Source organism: Apium graveolens, chromosome 3 (genome assembly GCF_009905375.1).
Source record: "Apium graveolens cultivar Ventura chromosome 3, ASM990537v1, whole genome shotgun sequence".
NCBI lineage: Eukaryota > Viridiplantae > Streptophyta > Magnoliopsida > Apiales > Apiaceae > Apium > Apium graveolens.
The window spans coordinates 218,737,098-218,758,136 of NC_133649.1; the positions used below are offsets into that span (position 1 = coordinate 218,737,098).

General features: G+C 38.6%; 1 protein-coding gene across 1 annotated transcript; it reads right to left on the reverse strand.

The window, feature by feature from the left end:
* Window positions 1-1,391: 1,391 nt before the first annotated feature.
* LOC141714820 (uncharacterized) lies at window positions 1,392-2,396 on the reverse strand. Its single transcript, XM_074518315.1, has 2 exons — window positions 1,690-2,396; window positions 1,392-1,605 (listed from the first exon to the last, which is right to left on the reverse strand). Exons 1-2 carry the CDS (start codon window positions 2,394-2,396, stop codon window positions 1,392-1,394), a joined length of 921 nt encoding a protein of 306 aa, XP_074374416.1.
* Between the last annotated feature and the right edge of the window lie 18,643 nt (window positions 2,397-21,039).

The following is a 21,039-nucleotide window of genomic DNA, read 5'->3' on the forward strand; positions in this document are numbered from 1 at the left end:
CCAAGTAAGACGCTTAACCCACATTTATGACATGCATGAACAAAGCATGAATAATAAAATGCCAAACTTTACTTAATGTTTCAAACAGATTTACATAAACATACCAAACTAAACATCAAGATATCAACTTTCATCATTTTCAGACATCATCAAAACTGTAGCTACCTCCGAGAAAATAGTAAAGACATATATTAGTTAAAGCTATTTAAAGAACACATTTCATCTATAACTAAGAATAATCGATTTAAACTGAAGGCCGAGTTTTTAATCGAGCTTGAAAATGTGTCCAGGCTATGAGTTCGAGTCAAGTATGAGTTGTCCCTTTTATCTCCCACATAATAGTAGCAATATATAAAATTTAAGATGTCGTAAGCATTACCATTGGACCCCAAAACCCAAATACAACCACTATGAAATTGTAATAACATTGGTAGAATAAGGTAATGTTGAGTTTTTATAGGAGTAGGGGGCTCATAGAAAACTTTTTCACTTGTAACACTTCCTGGGCACAAAGAAATTTGGCATAGCCATCAATGTGTATATATATACAAGGGCAATCATATTTTTTTATAAAGGAAGGGCCATACCTCTTTGGGGATTTTGATCCATGAGGAATCATTAGCGTCACCAAATTCATATGTTTGTTGAACTCCATCACCCAGGTTCAAAATCCATTTTTTAAAACTCAGAACCTCTCCATCCAATGTCACAGGAGGCACGTCCCTTTCAACTCGCATGTTTTCAATGAGAGTGAAAACTTTGCACTCTCGCCACAAATAAGACTTACTTATGCTTGCAGCCACTATTCCCTCACGACCTTCTTTTGGCACGACTGGAAGGACCTGCCTGAAGTCCCCACCAAGTAGTACGGTCATACCGCCAAAGGGCATGGAGCCAGCGGCCGTATTTATGCTCTGACAAATATCCCAAAAACTCCGGTCAACGGCCTCAAAGACAAATCGATGAGTCATTGGGGCCTCATCCCAAATGACAAGGCTCGCTTTGTATATTAATTTTGCTAAATGTGTATTTTTCTTAATCTCACAAGTGCTGACCTCGTTTATGTCTATAAGTATCCTGAAGCGAGAATGGGCTGTCCTACCACCCTGTACAAGTAATGAGGCAATGCCAGAGGAAGCCACAGCCAAGACTTTGCGCCCTTCACTTCTAAGCTTGCATAAGATGGTGGACCATACGAAATTTTTTCCCGTGCCACCATGACCATAAACAAAATAAAATCCACCCAAACCTAAAGTAGCATAATGGACCACTTCGTCCCCACGTTGTTTGTGGTTAAGATATGTGATGCGTCAGTTTGCCTCTATTTCCAATGCCTGGCAGTCGTACATCATTTCCACTAGAAGGAGTTGATTCCTGAACCTGCATGTCGCTTATGTGTTAATTTCTGGAAGGCCAGGGAAGTCGGCCATCGATTTCCCATGTTGATTGAGCAAACTATTGATCGCCTGTAATGCAAGTGATTGTTTATCAGAATCAGCAACAACCAGCATGGGCAAATGTAACAATTTCCTCTGGGTGTAGTCAATGTCATCAGCGAGAGCGGTCCAATGATTTTCCCATAAGGCAGAGGGGTTGCTAACCACACTGTACAACAATAAGGTGACAAACAACTCTCGTAGTTGAGGTGCAGTTGCATAATTTGAGGCATCATTTAAGGCAACATGCTACTCATTGTCAGATTTCAACAGGCCTCTATGGAAGCAAGCTTCCTTGTATGTTGGGTAAATTATCCCGTCAACAGTCCGAATTTCTTCAAAAGTTTGTGCCCCAGGTATGATGTTTAATAAAAGGTGCATATAAAATCTTTCGCCACTTGCAGGATGGACGTAGACCATTCGACCGACGACATTAATATTTTGTTTGCGCTGAGCCCAAAACTTACCAGCATTGTCCCAACGGTACCTTGTGGGATACCTAACAAATGTTAAGTCATGACCAGACTCATCCCGATGATTATTTAACAGCCATTGAACAAACATGGTCCCATCTGGTCTGATCCTGCCGAGTATCTCAGGAAGAGAGTCATCATCGCGGAACCTCACTTCCTGTTCATCCTCCAACTGAAAGAATAAGCGCTGCACATACGGCTCTCTATGGTGTATAAAGAACTCAAATATCCTCCAGCAAGCTTCAGCATAAGACACATACCTACATGAGAGGTAATTTTTGACTTCATCTAACTGTTTTTCCCGCAATGTGGAGGTTGAAGAACCTGTGACAGTTGAGACCCCATCTGCATGCTCCATCACTGCATCAGGACCTTCACCAATATACTTAAATAAGTACTTAATTGACTGTGAGTGGTTGCAGCGCTCCACATTGATGTGAGCTTGGTACTTCACAAGTAAACCACGATTGTAAGGCACCACATGCATGTACAATACATGAAACACATATGCAATTATACAGTCAAAACTTATCAGAGAGGCATGCAGAGGCTAGAGTAAAAAAAAATAGCAGGGCTAACCCGAGAATTTACTATTTTATACATTTTTGCCCCTTCAAAAAGCTATTGGTTTTGATGAATGTTTTGTTTCCCAAAGAGCGACAGTAATCCCATTATCCATGACTAATTTCACCACTGTTATCAAAAATACTCTGCGTACGCAAAAAATATCTAAGTCTGCCTGTTGATCTAGCTCATTATTCTATGCACACAACCCATAAGCGGTGTCCTAGGACTTGTATTACTGACAATGCTCTACTTATGCACGGAGATAGCCAGATGACGCTGCACATTCTGCAGCAGTTTATTAGATTTTAATTTTTAGTTTGGCTAAATTTAATTTAGCCTTAAGTGATGGTCCATAAGCCAACAAATGAGGGTTTTGATCTTATAAGAGTTAGGCTGGATTCTTTTGTCAGATTGGTAGGCTTCTTGATTCTAAAACAAACTTTGTATGCAATGCTCTAAAAACCACAATTTCCTGTTCCAACAAAGTGTTAGACTGACATTAGCGTTTTTTATAAATTTCATTATCCGTGCAGTATTTTAGCTCGATTTATAGCACTATATGATATGGATAACAATTTTGGGCATAAAGGTATATGCAGCTCACCTGAATTGGGTCTGTCTATATTCCTGACCGATGTTCCAAACATGACAAATGGATTTTGCATTATAATTCTAAGTACAGGTCTGGCCAATACCTACTATGGAAAAGGAGAAAGGGTTTTTTTAGCCCCAAAGCTATTTTAATAGTGTTGTCATGTCCAGAGAATCTTAGTGGCCTTGGGGCTAATATTAGTATCAACTACGGCGGGGTTTTTTTGTGATTGATTTTAGGTGATTGCTAAACAATTAATTTCCCTTCAAAATTACTAAAAATAGAATTATTGAGCCCCCTTTTACTTGAATCTGGGTAACTTGATTTTAGAAGTTTTAAGTTTGTTATTTTTATATTGGATACAGTTTTACCAGATAAAGATTAATTACACCATGACAGATAGACATGGTCCACAAGATGGGTGCAACCCAACATTAACCACACCTAAGAAAGCATAAAAGGGGAGATTGGGAAAAAACCTGTTGTCGAGGAGGATCTTGTTGCATTCTACTGTCCTTCCTGTATCTCTTCTTCGATATGAAGCATAGCCATCTGAATCCATTGTAGTGTTATTGGTGTAAGGTTTGGGATAGTATTTTGTGCATTTCCCATTAACCATACACGGGAACCGAGGATTTGCCTCCCCACATGGACCATGCATCATGAATTGACCCATGGCTTCATAACCAATTGGGTCACTATCTTTATCAGGTATTTCTGCACTAATAATGCTGCCAATTTCTTCTGAGGACATTAGTTTATCACCGTCACACAACCAAAGGACAATATGAACATGAGGTAGGCCCCGTTTTTGAAATTCAATTGTGTACACACCTGCCACCATAGGTTATAAACCGAGATTGCATGCAAAATGAATTTGGACAAAAAAAGTTAATATGTGAAAAAATTAAAACCACAATTGCAAGAAAATGGACCCAAATCTTCTCCTACCCCGATACAAGTAACCAGCAATAGAATGATGCATTTTTGTGCAAAAGGATAATTACCCTAACCACACGAAGCAAGCACATCAAAATTAGATCATGGCAGGGCATTACCCAAAATGGAAGAACTCAAAATTTCCATCAAATGACAAATATATCAAAAGCATGAGAAATAACACTTATGTTATTTTGGAATAAAGTAATCTAGCAGGGTACCCAGTAAGGGAGAACCCAAAATTTCCATCAAATGAAAAATATATCAAATGCATGAGGAATAATAGTTAAGCTATTTCAGAATAAAGTAATCTATCAGGTAAAGTTTTATCACTACTAATTCATGGCAATGAATGTTTCCCAAGGGATGGGAAAGGAAAAAACTAACTAAACACATATGAAAAGTTTACAATAAAAAGATTGAATAAAATTAGATTTACCTGGTTATTGCCAGAAGTTGTAATGTGATTTATACCTGACATAGAGATGCCTAATGAAAGTTTGATTAAAGGTTTGTGAAAATTGTAATTTTTCACAACTGATCCAAAAGTGCCACTGCCTGCAGTTGCAACACAAGTTTCTTAAACTTTTTGTTTCCCTCACGTTAATCAGCCTAGATTTATAGGTGATAATTTACAGCAAATTAAGACTATTTATACTCGTTTAGCGCCCTAGTTGATGGCATTTCTCATTGCGGCCGACACATAATTTAGCTGATATTAAAATAAATATTCTTTACAATTTGTGAAGCCATCATATTTCTGAGATTGTGAAAATCTTGAATTGTGGGGAGAGGAAGAAATAATATCAGCTATTGACTGCTTTATTTTCTATTTATAATAATAAAACATCTCTGATCTAAGTTTTCCTGCATGATATTTTTTTAAGGTACATTTAATTGTTTTTTTGCTGAGACTCTTGTGTTAGTGATATGGGATGACTACAATAATTTAATTATTTGTATAGATGTGTAGTTAATTATATCATATTTTTGGTTGAGTACTGTTAATTAAAATGTAGAAGGAAATTGTATTTTAAATATTCTTGGCTTCAAAATTGTACAAGCCTCCTATATTTTCAGCATCAAATATGTTAGTAAGAAGTATTTTTAACAAATTAGCTGCTTTTTATTCAATCCATGTGCAAACATACCTATTTCATCAATTGCTGGTGCCCCATGGTTGCCTACTGTTCTTTTATGTGTAATAACAATCACATGAGAAGGATATTTTTAAATTCAAAGGCGATACCCTATCCACCCCCTTACATACATTTTTATTTCTCCAGAAATCAAACAAGCACCAAATCCCTGAAAGCAACCATATTCCCTTACCAAATGACCCTAAAACACATGCAATCCCATATCCATGCCAACACAATATATTAATATAAGCAGATAGATATATAATATCGAAGGCAGCACTACACGCTTCCCACCTCAGCTGCTAATGTATCTCCATGACTGACATTATCTACAATATTTTTATATAGGTCAGAGCGAATTATTGATTGATGCCTTTCCACCCATTTAAGCCTACTGCGCTCAACGCAGCACCAGGCGTCCACAACATATTGAAGTAAAAGTATTCCACCTAGCAACAAAGTATGCCCCTCTCCAATACGAAACTGTAACCTGAATGCCTGGAACTCTCTCATGCTAACTGTTTTTTGATTATCTTGGTCTGAGCTAGGAACCTGACGATGTTTAATGCCTAGCCTGTAACCATCTTCACCATGGGGGAATAAAATAGGGTACTGAAGTGACATAAAACAAGGGTGGATTTCAGTAATCCTCTCCAAAGCTGTAGTCCTGTACTCAACAAGGATATCCCTAGGGTTGGTCAAATTTTGATCTATTGCGAGGCCCGCAAACTCGTAATCATTTCCACCAGGAAGGTTTACAAAATGGCTATCACTTGTCCTCCTTTCAAGTAGCCTCAGCCTTACAGGTATTTGTTCGGATATATGATAGCGCTCCCGTACCTGTTTGAAGATCCCTATAAGAACATTGTCCCGGTTCAACATATGTAAAAGCAAAGCAACAATATCGGGATCTAATGTGTTCCTGGTACGAGGGAACTGTAAACGGTGCTCAACTGCCTCCTGTCCGTCATACATGTAAAACTGAGCATATTTAGGAGTTTGGCCATCCGGTGGGAGCAAAGAGCCTATGCTATGATATACATGGTCGTTGAGACGGAACACATATGGGCCGAAACCATTGTTTATACTCTCATCAACATTGCCGCCAAAAGAGCAAAGGGCAAATATGTTATTGTACATCCGAGAATTACCACGAAATTTTACCTCCCTCCTCCTAGTGGCAGTGAGTAGTTGGGCCAACTCTGGAGGGGTTGGCCGAAGCAGGGGAAGCTGAACCTTTCCCTTGGAACAACAGATGGAGTAGGCCCTCGACCCTCGACCTACATGCCTTCCTGTAAATTCCTTCTCCCAAACAAATGCTCCGCAGTACCCACATACCTGATCCTGGTCGCCAATATCCAACTTGGCATTTGCAGCAGCTGTTTTACAAAGACATCTTAGCATCACAGATAAGCTAATCAGAATTTGATACGTTTAGGTTGGATACTTGCCAAATTCTCTTTTCTTCTTGTCAATATGGCCACGTTGACGTGGGGTCTCAGCTGCCGAGCCTACAAACAAGAGTACAATTTGAAATGGTGAATAACTGGACAATGGGGCATGAAGGCACATTAACCATGCATTGGCTATACAAATATGGCAAGGAAAGCGGCAACAAAGGACAAGCGTGAAGAGCCTACCCTCACCTGGCCTATTTATAAGTAATGTGGGTGGGCATGCCACAGGTGGAGTAGGAGGCCCTGCCACAATAATGCATTAAGCGACGTGGACATTTAATAATTAAATTAAAGCGACTAACCTTACTTGAAAGTAACTCTCGGACAAAATGCAAAGTAGCCACTATCCGAGACATTGGTTTCACAAAGGAGTGAGAGTTCCCACATGTATTTCTAAATTAAAACACAAGTCAACTGGCATATAAACAATTCAGCATACCATATTAATATAATCTTCAAATTTTATTATGGTACTGTAGTGTGGGACATAACGATTAAAACAGAATACACAAATTTATATACACCCCAGTATGTGCAAAGTTTTAACTTTACAACCTATTTATCACTACTTCCTTACTAAAACAATCAATTGGTCCATTTGAGTGGTTTACCATTATGGGTCCCTATAATAGTAAATAAATAGATAGGGAAATAATTGTATACACAAGATAAAAAAAAACTGGCAACTTTTTTCCCAATTTTTTTAGCGAATATATACTTTCAGTGCCTCAATTAACTGACAGAATTAAACGGGAGATTAAGAAGTCAAATCATGCTATGCAACTCTGACTTACGGCACATAAAAAGTCCCAACACAAAATTTAATATCTAATTATTTATACAAAATTTTAATAAAAATTAAATAGTATAAATAAAAATATATAAATATTAAAGGAACCTGTGCATCGCACATGATTTAAGCTAATTATGCTAAAAATATGTCTAAGTGAGAAATATACATATATATATACATATATATATTTGATAAAATCTCAAAATTATACGCATTCAAATTAAATTAAAAATCATATATTTACTATTTAATATTTATTTAATTATGCAAAAAAATATTAAAATAAAATAATATAAATTAAAAAAATATAAATATTAAAGGAACCTGTCCATCGCACATGATTTAAGCTAAATTTGTTAAAAATATGTCTAACTCAGTGCCAACATAGTAAAAATGGTCAAAATAGCTACAAAGTCGTCTAGTTTGCTTTTATTCAAGGTTAATGTATCCTAAGCTGGCTTTATATCTAGTGCAAGGCACGGCCTTGCTAGTAAAATCATGTTAATACAGTATCCTGCACCTGCAGACTGATAAAATCTTGTTAGTATGGCACTTTGCGGGTCTCTAGAATGCAAAGTAAATTGAAAATATTAAGTGTTCATAATGTGTATACAGGTGAAAATAGACAAAAAATTCACCCTACTAATCTCCCTGAAGAAATTTTCAAAGGTCTGATCGTAAATAAGAATTTATACGAGTAGCAGATACTCCTTCATCTTCCATAACAAATTGTGCGAGAGTCTTTAATAATTATATATATATATATTAAAATACTAATTATCTATTCTTTGAATCCAAATGGTTTCTCTCTGCCTTGGAATGTTAAGAATGGGGAACATAATTAACCTATCTCAAGAATTCAATAGTAATTATGTTATGTTCTTTCTCTGGCTCAGGCTTTCGCACCTCCTCTGCTAAATGCAATATCGGAATGCCAACACCTTTTTCTGTATTTGGAATTTCAGGGCTTTGACATCGAAATGTCAACACCTCTGCTAAAGTAATAATTTGAATGCACTTCATAATTTGAAGCCAAGCACTAAAATTAAAGTGTGTCCAATAACACGAGAATATGAATAATAAACATAGATAAACACTTCCCTTTGAAGAAGGCCTTAAGCCTAGCCTTGACATGGCCGTCCTTTTAATAAACCCCTAAAAATTTAAGCCTGATTGTCCATTATACTACCTGAATCACGAAAAAACTGCCTTCTCCTAACCTACATTTAGTCTGGCCCTATTTAAAATTTCAATACAAATTACAATATTAATGCCTATAATTGTTGCCCGGATGAATGTCTATTTAGCCAAGTCTTATTGGAGAGTAAAATTATAATACCAGCCGAAGTTTATATGATCAGTGGAGCAACTATAGTGATCCCCAAACTAAAATATATTTTCAACTATGGGCACCAATATATGGTGTAACACCCCTAATTTCAAGGTCGGGAATTCGGGTTGTTACGATCACTTAATATTGTCTAATAAATAATTAATCCTCTTTTCATATCATTACTCGACCTTTTAACCAAACTCACACACACACAGGTTATATGCTCAGAAATATTACTAAATTAACGTTAAAGTATTTAAGTTATTACAGACCGAAGGAAATTATCCCAAAAGGGTGAACGCCGAGAAAAGCTCTACACGAGACTGGCTCGGGTCACAAATAGTCTTGGTTCAAGTACTCAAAAGGAAACTATCTCTACTCGTCTACCTGAGGTGGTTGGCGGACGAACAGTCTACGGTACTCACGTGCGTCCCCTACCCGCTTGCGGGGAGTCATCCTGGTTCGGGCCATGCTGGTAATCTGTTGTGATATGATATTTATAAAAGCAAGAGTGAGCACTAACGCTCAGCAAGATATAGATATCCATTATTTGAATATGATCATTTAGGGAAAAACAACCATTAAGAAGTGTATATCCAAGGTTTCTAAAAGTTTATATGCTTGTCAATTTTATGAAAAACTCAACTTTAAATGTATCAGTTTAATCAGCTTATACGCGTACTCATTTCATCTCAAAATCTCAATATGATGCTTGAACCAAGATTCTCATCTGGATGTGATATATATACATCAACATCCTTATTTAAAACTCGGCCTTCTCGGCCTTCTGCTGTAGGTTTCACAACAATTTATCCAAAGTGGAGGAAATGGACTATACTGGAATAAACCACGTACCGGTGATCAGCCGAATACGAAATTTTCTCTACTAGTAGAAGGAATACAAACCTAGCCGCCTTTGGGCTTATCAAGACATTACACGATGGTTGCCCATTTCCGTGCAAGTCCGAAAGTCAATGGTCACAGAGACCATATAACTGTATACTGCGCCACTCCGCGCTTGGTCACTACCCGATACCTCTCCGTGCCGGGCAGGCCACATTCCAGTCCCAAAACAATTATATCATTTACATAAAATCCTATATCGAAGGAATAGATCGTTCTGAGTTGACCTTTAAATAAGATGATTTATTCATCACTTTTAATTCAATTGATCCTTAGGAGTTGTCGGAGTTTTGAATTTAAAATCATTTTTAAACCCTTAACTGTAGTAGAGTTTTACATATATTGTTCACTTGTTTTTCTTTGAGCGAGGAAGCAAAACCCTTATGCTTCTAGACTAAGTTCCCTAAGGTTTTGATAGGTTTCAGATGATTGATCTCTTCCAAGAATTTTGAATAATTTAGAAAGTATCATTGGGAACTATGTCTATTTTTAAATGATTTTTAGAAGTACGGAATATTAAATATTTACGATCTCATAATATTTTTAAGAAGGGTTCAATGAATTGATAAACTTCTTAATTAAATACTTAAGACGGGATTTGACATCTTATAATTATCCTTCGAATGGTTACATACGTTTTAGATAGAGTAAATTGATTTAAAAACTTTTCAATATCTCTTTAAATATTTTTTGGATATTTTAGTAACTCTTTAGGTATTACCTATAAATAAATAATCAAATAGGATATCCCTTGAGTGAATATTCGATTATCTCTTATAGTTATAAATCAAATCTCAATCGTTCGCTTAATATGTATGTTACGCGAAAGTACTTTATTTATTGAAATAGAAATCTTTCGCGTCCGGCTCGTTCCGGAATTAAATCGATTTAAAAATATCTGCGACTCCCACTATCTTGTATTATATTAAAAAAAAAAATTCGTTTCAATTTCTCATACTCGTATAAAACGAAGTTTGTTTTCGTAAACAATCGCGTAATTTGAATGTATTGATATCACAAACAAGCATATATTTTCGAACTGTAAATCATGGCATCAATATCACAACAGTATATATAGCATGGATAATTTGTGATAGGGTTTCGTAAACTTGCCTCGAGTGCTAAGAGTGGTATGGTCTTGGGGCTTTTGTTGGCGATCTAAAATCAATAACCAACGATCTTAGTTAGTACGCGATTATCGATTCGCTTCACTAAAACATTTTTATAAAATTGAAAATTAATATTTTCTTAAAATTCTTTTTGGAAAGTCTTCCTTGCTGCATTATTTAATTATCATGATTTTTCCAAGATTCTGAAATTATTTTTAGCCTTTCAAAATCATCATGCAAGTGGCCTTATGTGCAGTTGGCTTTTCGTATGGACGCTCTACACTAAAACGATCATAACTCCTAAACCGTAAATCCCCTCGCGAATATCCACACATGTACAGAAACTAAAAATCAAGATATACACATTCATGGCCAGTGACTCACAAGTTTCAAATATTTACATGGCCGAATACACTACAGAAGGCAGACCAAGTGCAATAGGCTCCACATTCCATTTCTACTACTTGTTCTTGACACAATCACTACTTATGACCCACACAAAACTTTTTATTTCTCAAGATTCACTCATCTACTCATTATCTATATCATCTAGTGTAACATCCAAGAATTACATCTCATAATCTTTAAAACTTAACAAGATTTAGACACATAAACCTTAAGCACTCACAATCTTTTGAATCTTGAAACTATATAACATAAATCCATAAAATTCAACCATTAAATCTTTAATGGTGAAGAGTTATACCTTTCTTTGATCCTTAGAACACCTAGGAAGAGTGTATTAACCTTGGAGAAGCTTGATCTATCCTTAACAAGCCTTAAACTAACAAGAAAACATCAAGAACATAACTTAGTTTCTAACCAACAAAAACATGCCCAACTTTGGACCACGATTTACCTATGAAATCCTTAATGAATGGCCATAAAAATTTGCACGTACCTTTTATATGTAATGAGGAAGCTATGGTCCAAATTTCATGATTTATGAAGCTCTAAAACTCAAGTTATAGATTTTTCTTTCCCCCTTGGTCTGAAAATCTGAACTGCTGGAATGAGGAGTGTGGGAGCTTTTCTTGACTTGGGTACTTGAGTGGTGTGGTGTAAAATAGAAGTATGGTTGATATATAATTATTTGGACAAAAGAAAAGTGGAGGTTTGGCTTGATTATTTGTGTGGTGGAGTAGAAAAGTAGAAGCATGGTACTTCTTGTCTCCCCTACACTATTCATGCTACTATTCTAGTTTGATTTACTAACTACTAGCTACACTTCTAACTACTAGTTGGGTGTAGGATCTTGCATGGCCACCTTGCATGGCTTCCATTCATTTCTTATTTAATTTACACTCATGCACTTGTCATTTTAGTCTGATAGTTTTCTCGCATAACATTTCGTTTCGTAGTGAATTCTTTTATTGCTTATAATCCTTTAACCAATTCTATTCCTTTCTCTTGATCATAGAAACACCTTGATATAATGGTTATTCCACATAGTATCCCCGATTCTACGCCATTCCTTACGGATACGAAAACACGTAGTATAATCGTGAATCTTCGAATTCCGACGGCTTTTACATTCACTTATTTTCCACGATAAACAAGAATATGATCTCGGATTTCCAAAATTCCATTGTTCATATTTGTGATGAACTCCATACGTATTACATAATTAGATCCAGTTACTATTCACTGAAGTTTTAAAATATTACAAAAATCAGGGTTCTTACAGTCTCCCCCCCTTAAAAGGATTCCGTCCCGGAATCAATCCACAAATAGATGGGGGTTCTTTTCTTGCATGTGACTCTCTAATTCCCAAGTCGACTCCTCGATGTTGTGATGCCTCCATAAGACTCTGACTAGATTGATATTCTTGTTCTGGAGTACTTGCTCTTTTCGGTCAATGATTTTGACTAGCTGCTCATCATAGGACAGATCTGGTTGAAGGTCTACTTGCTCATGCTCCACTATATATTTGGTATTCGCATTATACTTTCTCAACATTGATACATGAAAAACATTATGAACCTGTTGAAGATTTAGAGGTAAAGCTAACTCGTATGCCACGGGTCCTATCCGTCTTAGAATCTCGAAAGGTCCAACATAACGGGGGCTCAACTTCCCCTTCTTCCCAAATCTCATCAATCCTTTCCATGCTGACACTTTCAGAAATACTTGGTCACCCACTTCATACTCTCTGTCCTTCTGTGCCAGATCGGCGTATTTACTCTGTCAGTCTTGGGCTGCTGCTAGGCGCCCTCTGACTAATTGAACTATGTCCCTTGTCCTTTGCACCAAGTCGGGACCTAGTAACTTTCTCTCACCAACTTCATCCCAATACAAGGGCGAACGGCACCTTCGTCTATACAACGCCTCGTATGGGGGCATTCCGATACTCGCATGATAACTGTTGTTGTAGGCAAACTCTATCAAAGACAGGTGTTCATCCCAAGAACCCCTAAAATCAATTACACACATTCTCAACATGTCCTCCAATGTCTGAATGGTTCGCTCACTTTATCCATCTGTTTGCGAATGGTAAGCGGTGCTCATGTTTAGTTTGGTTCCTAGGCATTCCTGAAAGCTCCTCCAAAATCTAGAGTTGAATCGGGGATCTCGGTCAGATACGATAGCTACTGGCACTCCATGTCTTACCACAATTTCCTTAATGTATAGCTCCGCTAATCTATCCACTGTGTAGGTTTCCTTGATTGTAAGAAAGTGCGCTGACTTGGTTAGTCGGTCTACAATTACCCATATTGCATTACGGTTAGTCTTAGTTCAGGGTAATCCTACCATAAAATTCATAGCTATCTGCTCCCATTTCCACATCGGAATTTCTAAGGGTTGTAAGAGTCCACTTGGTCGCTGGTGTTCTGCCTTTACTTTCTGACAGGTCATACACTTACTGACCCACTCCGCTACATCCTTCTTCATGTTAGGCCACCAGTAGTACTCCTTCAAATCTTGGTACATTTTGGTGCTTCCTGGGTGGACCGTATATCTAGAGTTGTGTCCTTCACGTAAAATTTCATCCTTTAATTCTTGGACGTTAGGGACCCATATCCTGTAGGCATGCCTCCTAATTCCCTTCTCGTCTGGGTCACACTTGCCCTCCTCTCCGCTTACCAGTTCCTTGTTCTCCCTCAACACTATTTCTTGGCATCGCCTAATCTTTTCCAGTAGCTCCGGTTGCATAACCATCTCATACAAGCCTTCGGTCCCTGGCTCAGTGACCTTGACCTCAATCTCTAACTTTTCAAATGCTCTGATCAAATCCTCTGACGAGGTGATCCTTTTCAATCTTTCCTTACGACTAAGGGCATCGGCCACCACATTGGCCTTCCCTGGGTGATAAAGAATTTCGCAGTCGTAGTCCTTAATCAATTATAACCACCTTCTCTGCCTCATGTTTAGCTCCTTTTGGGTGAAGATATATTTAAGACTCTTGTGGTCAGTATAAATCTCACACTTTTCTCCGTATAGGTAATGTCTCCACATCTTAAGGGCAAACACTATGGCGGCTAATTCTAAGTCATGGGTGGGGTACCTCGCTTCATATTCCTTTAATTTCCTGGATGCATAGGCAATCACCTTACCGTGCTGCATCATCACACATCCCAAACCCTTATGGGATGCATCACTATAAATCACAAAGTTCCCTTTATTGTCTGGTAGGGCCAGCACTGGGGCCGATACCAACCTTTTCTTCAATTCTTGGAAACTCTCCTCACATTTCTCTGTCCAAACAAACTTTTCTATTTTCTGAGTAAGCATAGTCAACGGGCCTGCTATCTTGGCGAAATCCTTTACAAACCTTCGATAATACCCGGCCAGTCCAATAAAGCTTCTTACCTCGGTGGGCGTGGTTGGTTGTTCCCAATTAGCGACAGCTTCTATCTTTGCAGGGTCTACGAGAATTCCTTCCTTACTAATCACATGATCCAAAAACTGAACTTCTTTCAACCAAAATTCACACTTTGAGAATTTGGCATACAATTTTTCTTTTCGTAAGATTTCCAATACTATCCTGAGGTGTTCTGCATATTCCTCCTCCGATCTAGAGTAAACTAGAATATCATCAATGAAGACTATCACGCATTCGTCCAGATACTTCTTAAAGACTCTGTTCATCAGATCCATGAAAGCAGCAGGTGCGTTAGTCAAACCAAATGACATAACTAGGAACTCATAATGTCCAAACCTAGTGCGAAATGCAGTCTTAGGTATATCTTATGGTTTGATCTTAAGTCGATGATAACCTATCCTAAGGTCAATTTTAGAAAAACACGTTGCATTCTTTAATTGGTCAAAGAGCTCATCTATTCTTGGCAATGGGTACTTGTTCTTAATGGTCAGCTTGTTCAGCTCTCGATAATCGATGCACAGTCTCATGCTGCCGTCCTTCTTCTTCACAAATAATACGGGTGCACCCCACGGGGACACGCTCGGTCTAATCATTCCTTTATCCAATAGATCTTGCAGTTTATCAGCCAACTCTTTCATTTCGACGGGGGCCAAACGATACGGGGCCTTTGATACTGGTGCCGTGCTGGGAGCTAAATCAATGACAAATTCTATCTCCCGATCCGGGGGTAGTCCGGGAAGATCCTTGGGAAATACATCCTCGAACTCATTAACTACAGGTATGGTGTGGATCTCAGGGGTTTCTCATTTGGTATCCACCACGTGAGCCAATTAGGCCTCACATCCTTGCCTTAAAAGTCTCTTGGTCTGTACCATAGTTAGAAATTTCTTGGTTTGCCGTTGCCCCTTAATTATTATACTCTTACCACTAGTTGTTTTCAATTTTACTTTCTTCCCCTCGCAATCAATTTGGGCATGGTTTCTAGATAGCCAATCCATTCCTAATATCACATTAAACTCCCCTAATCGAAAGGGAAATAAATCTACTGGGTATCTCACTCCACCTAATTCTAGGTTGCAGTTAGCATAAACTTGATTTACAGGGATAATCTCTTGATTGGCTATTTCCACTTGCAAAGATTCTTTCAAAGGTTCCACTTTTAAGTCCAATTTTTCAGCAAATTCCTTAGATACGAAAGACTTAGTAGCTCCAGAATCAAATAGCACATTGGCGGGATTGGAGTTTAGGAGGAGCATACCTGCTATAACATTGGTGTTCCTTACGGCATCTTTCACAGTCATATTAAAGGTCCTGGCAGTCGGCACTTTGTTAGATGCAGCTACACTACCCCTCGAGCTAGCTGGGGCTGCCGCAGGGCAGTCCTTCTTCATGTGTCCTGTCTTTCCGTACTGAAAATACTTAGCTGCTTCCTGGTTACAAGCTGTGGCATAGTGCCCTACCTTACCACATTTAAATCATGTCACCGGTTTCTACATACATTGCCCAGAATGCTTCTTACCACAGCTCTTGCATTCTGGCAGAGGAGGTCGTGGTTGGCTATGATAAGACATTCCCGTTTGGTTCCTGCTCCGGGCCACACTCACGCTCCCTGATCCCCCGAATCCTGTACTGCGGTTGGGTTAGGAGGCCGTCCCCCTGACAAACTTACTAGGGAAGCTCTCCCCTCCCACACTCCTGCTTCGACCATCAAACTTTTGTTTCTTAGTTTGCTTCATTTTCTGGCTCATTTCACTCCCTGTTTTAGCTATTGTGGCCTTCTGCAATAGGGTGGCATAGTCAGTTATCTCCAGAATTACCAGCTTATTCTGAATCCACTGCTTTAATCCCTGTTGAAATCTCTCAGCCTTTTGCTCTTCGGTGCCCACCAGCTGTGGCACAAACCTCGACAATTCTGTGAACTTAGCTTCATATTCCGCTACGCTCATATTCTCTTGTTTCAGCTCTAGGAACTTTTGTTGCATCTGAATCTCCATAAACTTCGGGACATACTTTTTTAAAAACAACTCAGTGAATCTTTCCCAAGTAACAATCCCTTGGGGCTCCATGTTTTTCTTGGCTTCCCACCAATAGTTAGCCTCACCCTTTAAGAGATAAGTGGCAAAATTAGTCTTGTGGGCTTCTTCAGTGCCAATTCGTTCAAAGGTCTTTTCTACCTCTTTCAGCCAAGCCCTGGCCTGAACTGGGTCAGCAACACCGTGAAACTCTGGGGGCTTGAAAGATTTAAACACATTAGTCATGGCTTGCTGGGGTTGCTGGGGTGGTCGTTGCTGTTGCAGGTTTTACCTCAGAAATTCTAAAAACTGCTCCATAGGGTTCACTGGCACTTCCATCCCCTGAGTATCTTCAGCCTCTGACTCTTCATAGTCCTCATCATCATACTCATTTCGTTCTTCGTTAATTCTTAATGGTGGGGTCTGTGCTCGATGCCCTTGTTCATTATTACTGCCCTGGCCGCCAGATGCAGCCCGGTGAGTTCTTGTTACTATTCTCCTTGGCGGCATTTTCCTGTTACATAAACTTATTTAGGTTGTTTATATTTGTCAATCCTCATGCTTCCTGATTTGTTATGACAGTATATAATTATGCAGGTATGAAAGAAGATTAAATCACAATCTAGAAATTGCAACTAATCAACACGATAATTATACATAATTTGGCCATATGCCAGGTCTGGGTACAACATACTGAATTATAAAAGTACAATCTGCCTTAATACAATAATCCTTAGCTGGTGGCACTATCAAAGATAACAACCAAAACAACTATCACAAAACAACTAAGTACCACCGCTGAGGAACAACAACCAACTACTAATAGTGTCCACTAGCCACGAGCAACATCACGAATCCGCCTCATAGCGTGGACCATAACCCTGATAACCTCGCTCCTACTCACCAAGTCACGCTGTGGGGATAAGCGGTGAATCCTACCGATGATCCTCTGCTCTATACGGCAAATGGTCATGCGCACGCGTCGGGCGCTGGGGTATCCTCGCCTGCCTCGGGCCTCTATCCTCATGTGTCGCTCGATGGAAAGCTGGTCCCTCAGCTCGGCAATACGGGCCTCGGACGCTGTCAGATCAGTAGCGTAGCGACCTACCACCCAGTCGTGATCTGCTAGGGATATGACTGGTATGGGTGGTGGAAGTGGGGAATCTGCAGGAGTCGCTGCCACACCGTCAAGAATAGGGTCCATGCCATCGTCGGTCTCAGTCCGTGCGGGACTAAGTGGTACAGGGGGCGGGGTGGGTGTCCTCACTGGGGTGGCTTCCCCTAACTCCGCCTCTAACTCTTCAGTCAGTACAGTGACTCTGGCCTGCAGAGCTATCATCCTATCCATCAAATCTGCTACTCCCGTCTCGTTCTCGAGCTCAGCAACTCGAGCCTGGGCTGCTGAGAGCCGATCTAACAAACGCTCTATCGACCTCTGATGCACATCCACCCTCATCATCTCTGGAGATGGAACCTCCGTGTTGCCGTATGGAATATCCTCAGGAGGGGCTATCTCAGTGTCTGGTTCAGTGGGGTCCTCCTCTGGGTCCTCCTCAGGGTTAGTCTTCGGGTACTCGAATACCTCTAAGCCCAAAGTGGGGGTAGGGTCAGCTACCTCGGTCTCAGCTAAAAGAGCCTTATCATGCTCTCTCTCGTACACCTCTACAGCCTCACGGTCTAACACATCGGGTACCTACAAGTCATTTAACACACGCATTACTATCCATGGATACTTAAATCACCCCTAAGGGTTCTTAATGTCAGTGCTACCCTCGTAGCCCGACCACGAACTCTATGTGAGTTCTAGTTCATTGATTCAGTTGATTTACCTAACGTTTTTGAGACTTATAACCTAGGGCTCTGATACTATTTCTATAACACCCCCAATTTCAAGGTCGGGAATTCGGGTTGTTACGAACACTTAATATTATCTAATAAATAATTAATCCTCTTTTCACATCATTACTCGGCCTTTTAACCAAACTCACACACACAGGTTATATGCTCAGAAACATTACTAAATTAACGTTAAAGTATTTAAGTTATTACAGACCGGAGGAAATTATCCCAAAAGGGTGAACGCCGAGAACAGCTCTACATGAGACTGGCTCGGGTCACAAATAGTCTTGGTTCAAGTACTCAAAAGGAAACTATCTCTACTCGTCTACCTGAGGTGGCTGGCGGACGAACAGTCTACGGTACTCACGTGCGTCCCCTACCCGCTTGCGGGCAGTCATCCTGGTCCGGGCCATGCTGGTAATCTGTTGTGATATGATATTTATAAAAACTGAGTGAGCACTAACGCTCAACAAGATATAGATATCCATTATTTGAATATGATCATTTAGGGAAAAACAACCATTAAGCATTGTATACCCAAGGTTTCTAAAAGTTTATATGCTTGTCAATTTTATGAAAAACTCAACTTTAAATGTATCAGTTTAATGAGATTGTTCTTACTCATTTCATCTCAAAATATCAATATGATGCTTGAACCAAGATTCTCATATGGATGTGATATATATACATCAACATCCTTATTTAAAACTCAGCTTTATCGGTCTTCTGCTGTAGGTTTCACAACAATTTATCCAAAGTGGAGGAAAGGGACTATACTGGAATAAACCACGTACCGGTGATCAGGCGAATACGAAATTTTCTCTACTAGTAGAAGGAATACAAACCTAGCCGCCTTTGGGCTTATCAAGACATTACCCGATGGTTGCCCATTTCCGTGCAAGTACGAAAGTCAATGGTCACAGAGACCATATAACTGTATACTGCGCCACTCCGCGCTTGGTCGCTACCCGATACCTCTCCGTGCCGGGCAGGCCACATTCCAGTCCCAAAATAATTATATCATTTACATAAAATCCTATATCGAAGGAATAGATCGTTCTGAGTTGACCTTTAAATAAGATGATTTATTCATCACTTTTAATTCAATTGATCCTTACGAGTTGTCGGAGTTTTGAATTTAAAATTATTTTCAAACCCTTAACTGTAGTAGAGTTTTACATATATTGTTCACTTGTTTTTCGTTGAGCGAGGAAGAAAAACCATTATGCTTCTAGACTAAGTTCCCTAAGGTTTTGATAGGTTTCAGATGATTGATCTCTTCCGAGAATTTTGAATAATTTAGAAAGTATCATTGGGAACTATGTCTATTTTTAAATGATTTTTGGAAGTACGGAATATTAAATATTTACGGTCTTATAATATTTTTAAGAAGGGCTCAATGAATTGATAAACTTCTTAATTAAATACTTAAGACAGGATTTGACATCTTATAATTATCCTTCGAATGGTTACATACGTTTTAGATAGAGTTAATTGATTTAAAAACTTTTCAATATCTCTTTAAATATTTTCCGGATATTTTAATAACTCTTTAGGAATTACTTATAAATAAATAATCAAATAGGATATCCCTTGAGTGAATATTCGATTATCTCTTATAGTTATAAATCAAATCTCAATCGTTCGCTTAATATGTATGTTACGCGAAAGTACTTTATTTATTGAAATAGAAATCTTTCGCGTCCGGCTCGTTCCGGAATTAAATCGATTTAAAAATATCTCCGACTCTCACTATCTTGTATTATATTAAAAAAAATTCGTTTCAATTTCTCATACTCGTATAAAACGAAGTTTGTTTTCGTAAACAATCGCGTAATTTGAATGTATTGATATCACAGACACGCATATATTTTCGAACTGTAAATCATGGCATCAATATCACAACAGTATATATAGCATGGATAATTTGTGATAGGGTTTCGTAAACTTGCCTCGAGTGCTAAGAGTGGTATGGTCTCGGGGCTTTTGTTGGCGATCTAAAATCAATAACCAACGATCTTAGTTAGTACGCGATTATCGATTCGCTTCACTAAAACATATTTATAAAATCAAAAATTAATATTTTCTTAAAATTCTTTTTGAACAGTCTTCCTAGCTGCATTATTTAATTATCATGATTTTTCCAAGATTCCGAAATTATTTTTAGCCTTTCAAAATCATCATGCAAGTGGCCTTATGTGCAGTTGGCTTTTCGTATGAACGCTCTACACTAAAGCGGTCATAACTCCTAAACCGTAAATCCCCTCGCGACGATCAACACATGTACAGAAACTAAAAATCAAGATCTACCAATTCATGGCCAGTGACTCACAAGTTTCAAACATTTACATGGCCGAATACACTGCAGAAAGCAGACCAAGTGCAATAGGCTCCACATTCCATTTCTACTACTTGTTCTTGACACAATCACTACTTATGACCAACACAACACTTTTTACTTCTCAAGATTCACTCATCTACTCATTCTCTACATCATCTAGTGTAACATCCAAGAATTACATCTCATAATCTTTAAAACTTAACAAGATTTAGACACATAAACCTCAAGCACTCACAATCTTTTGAATCTTGAAACTATATAACATAAATTCTTAAAATTC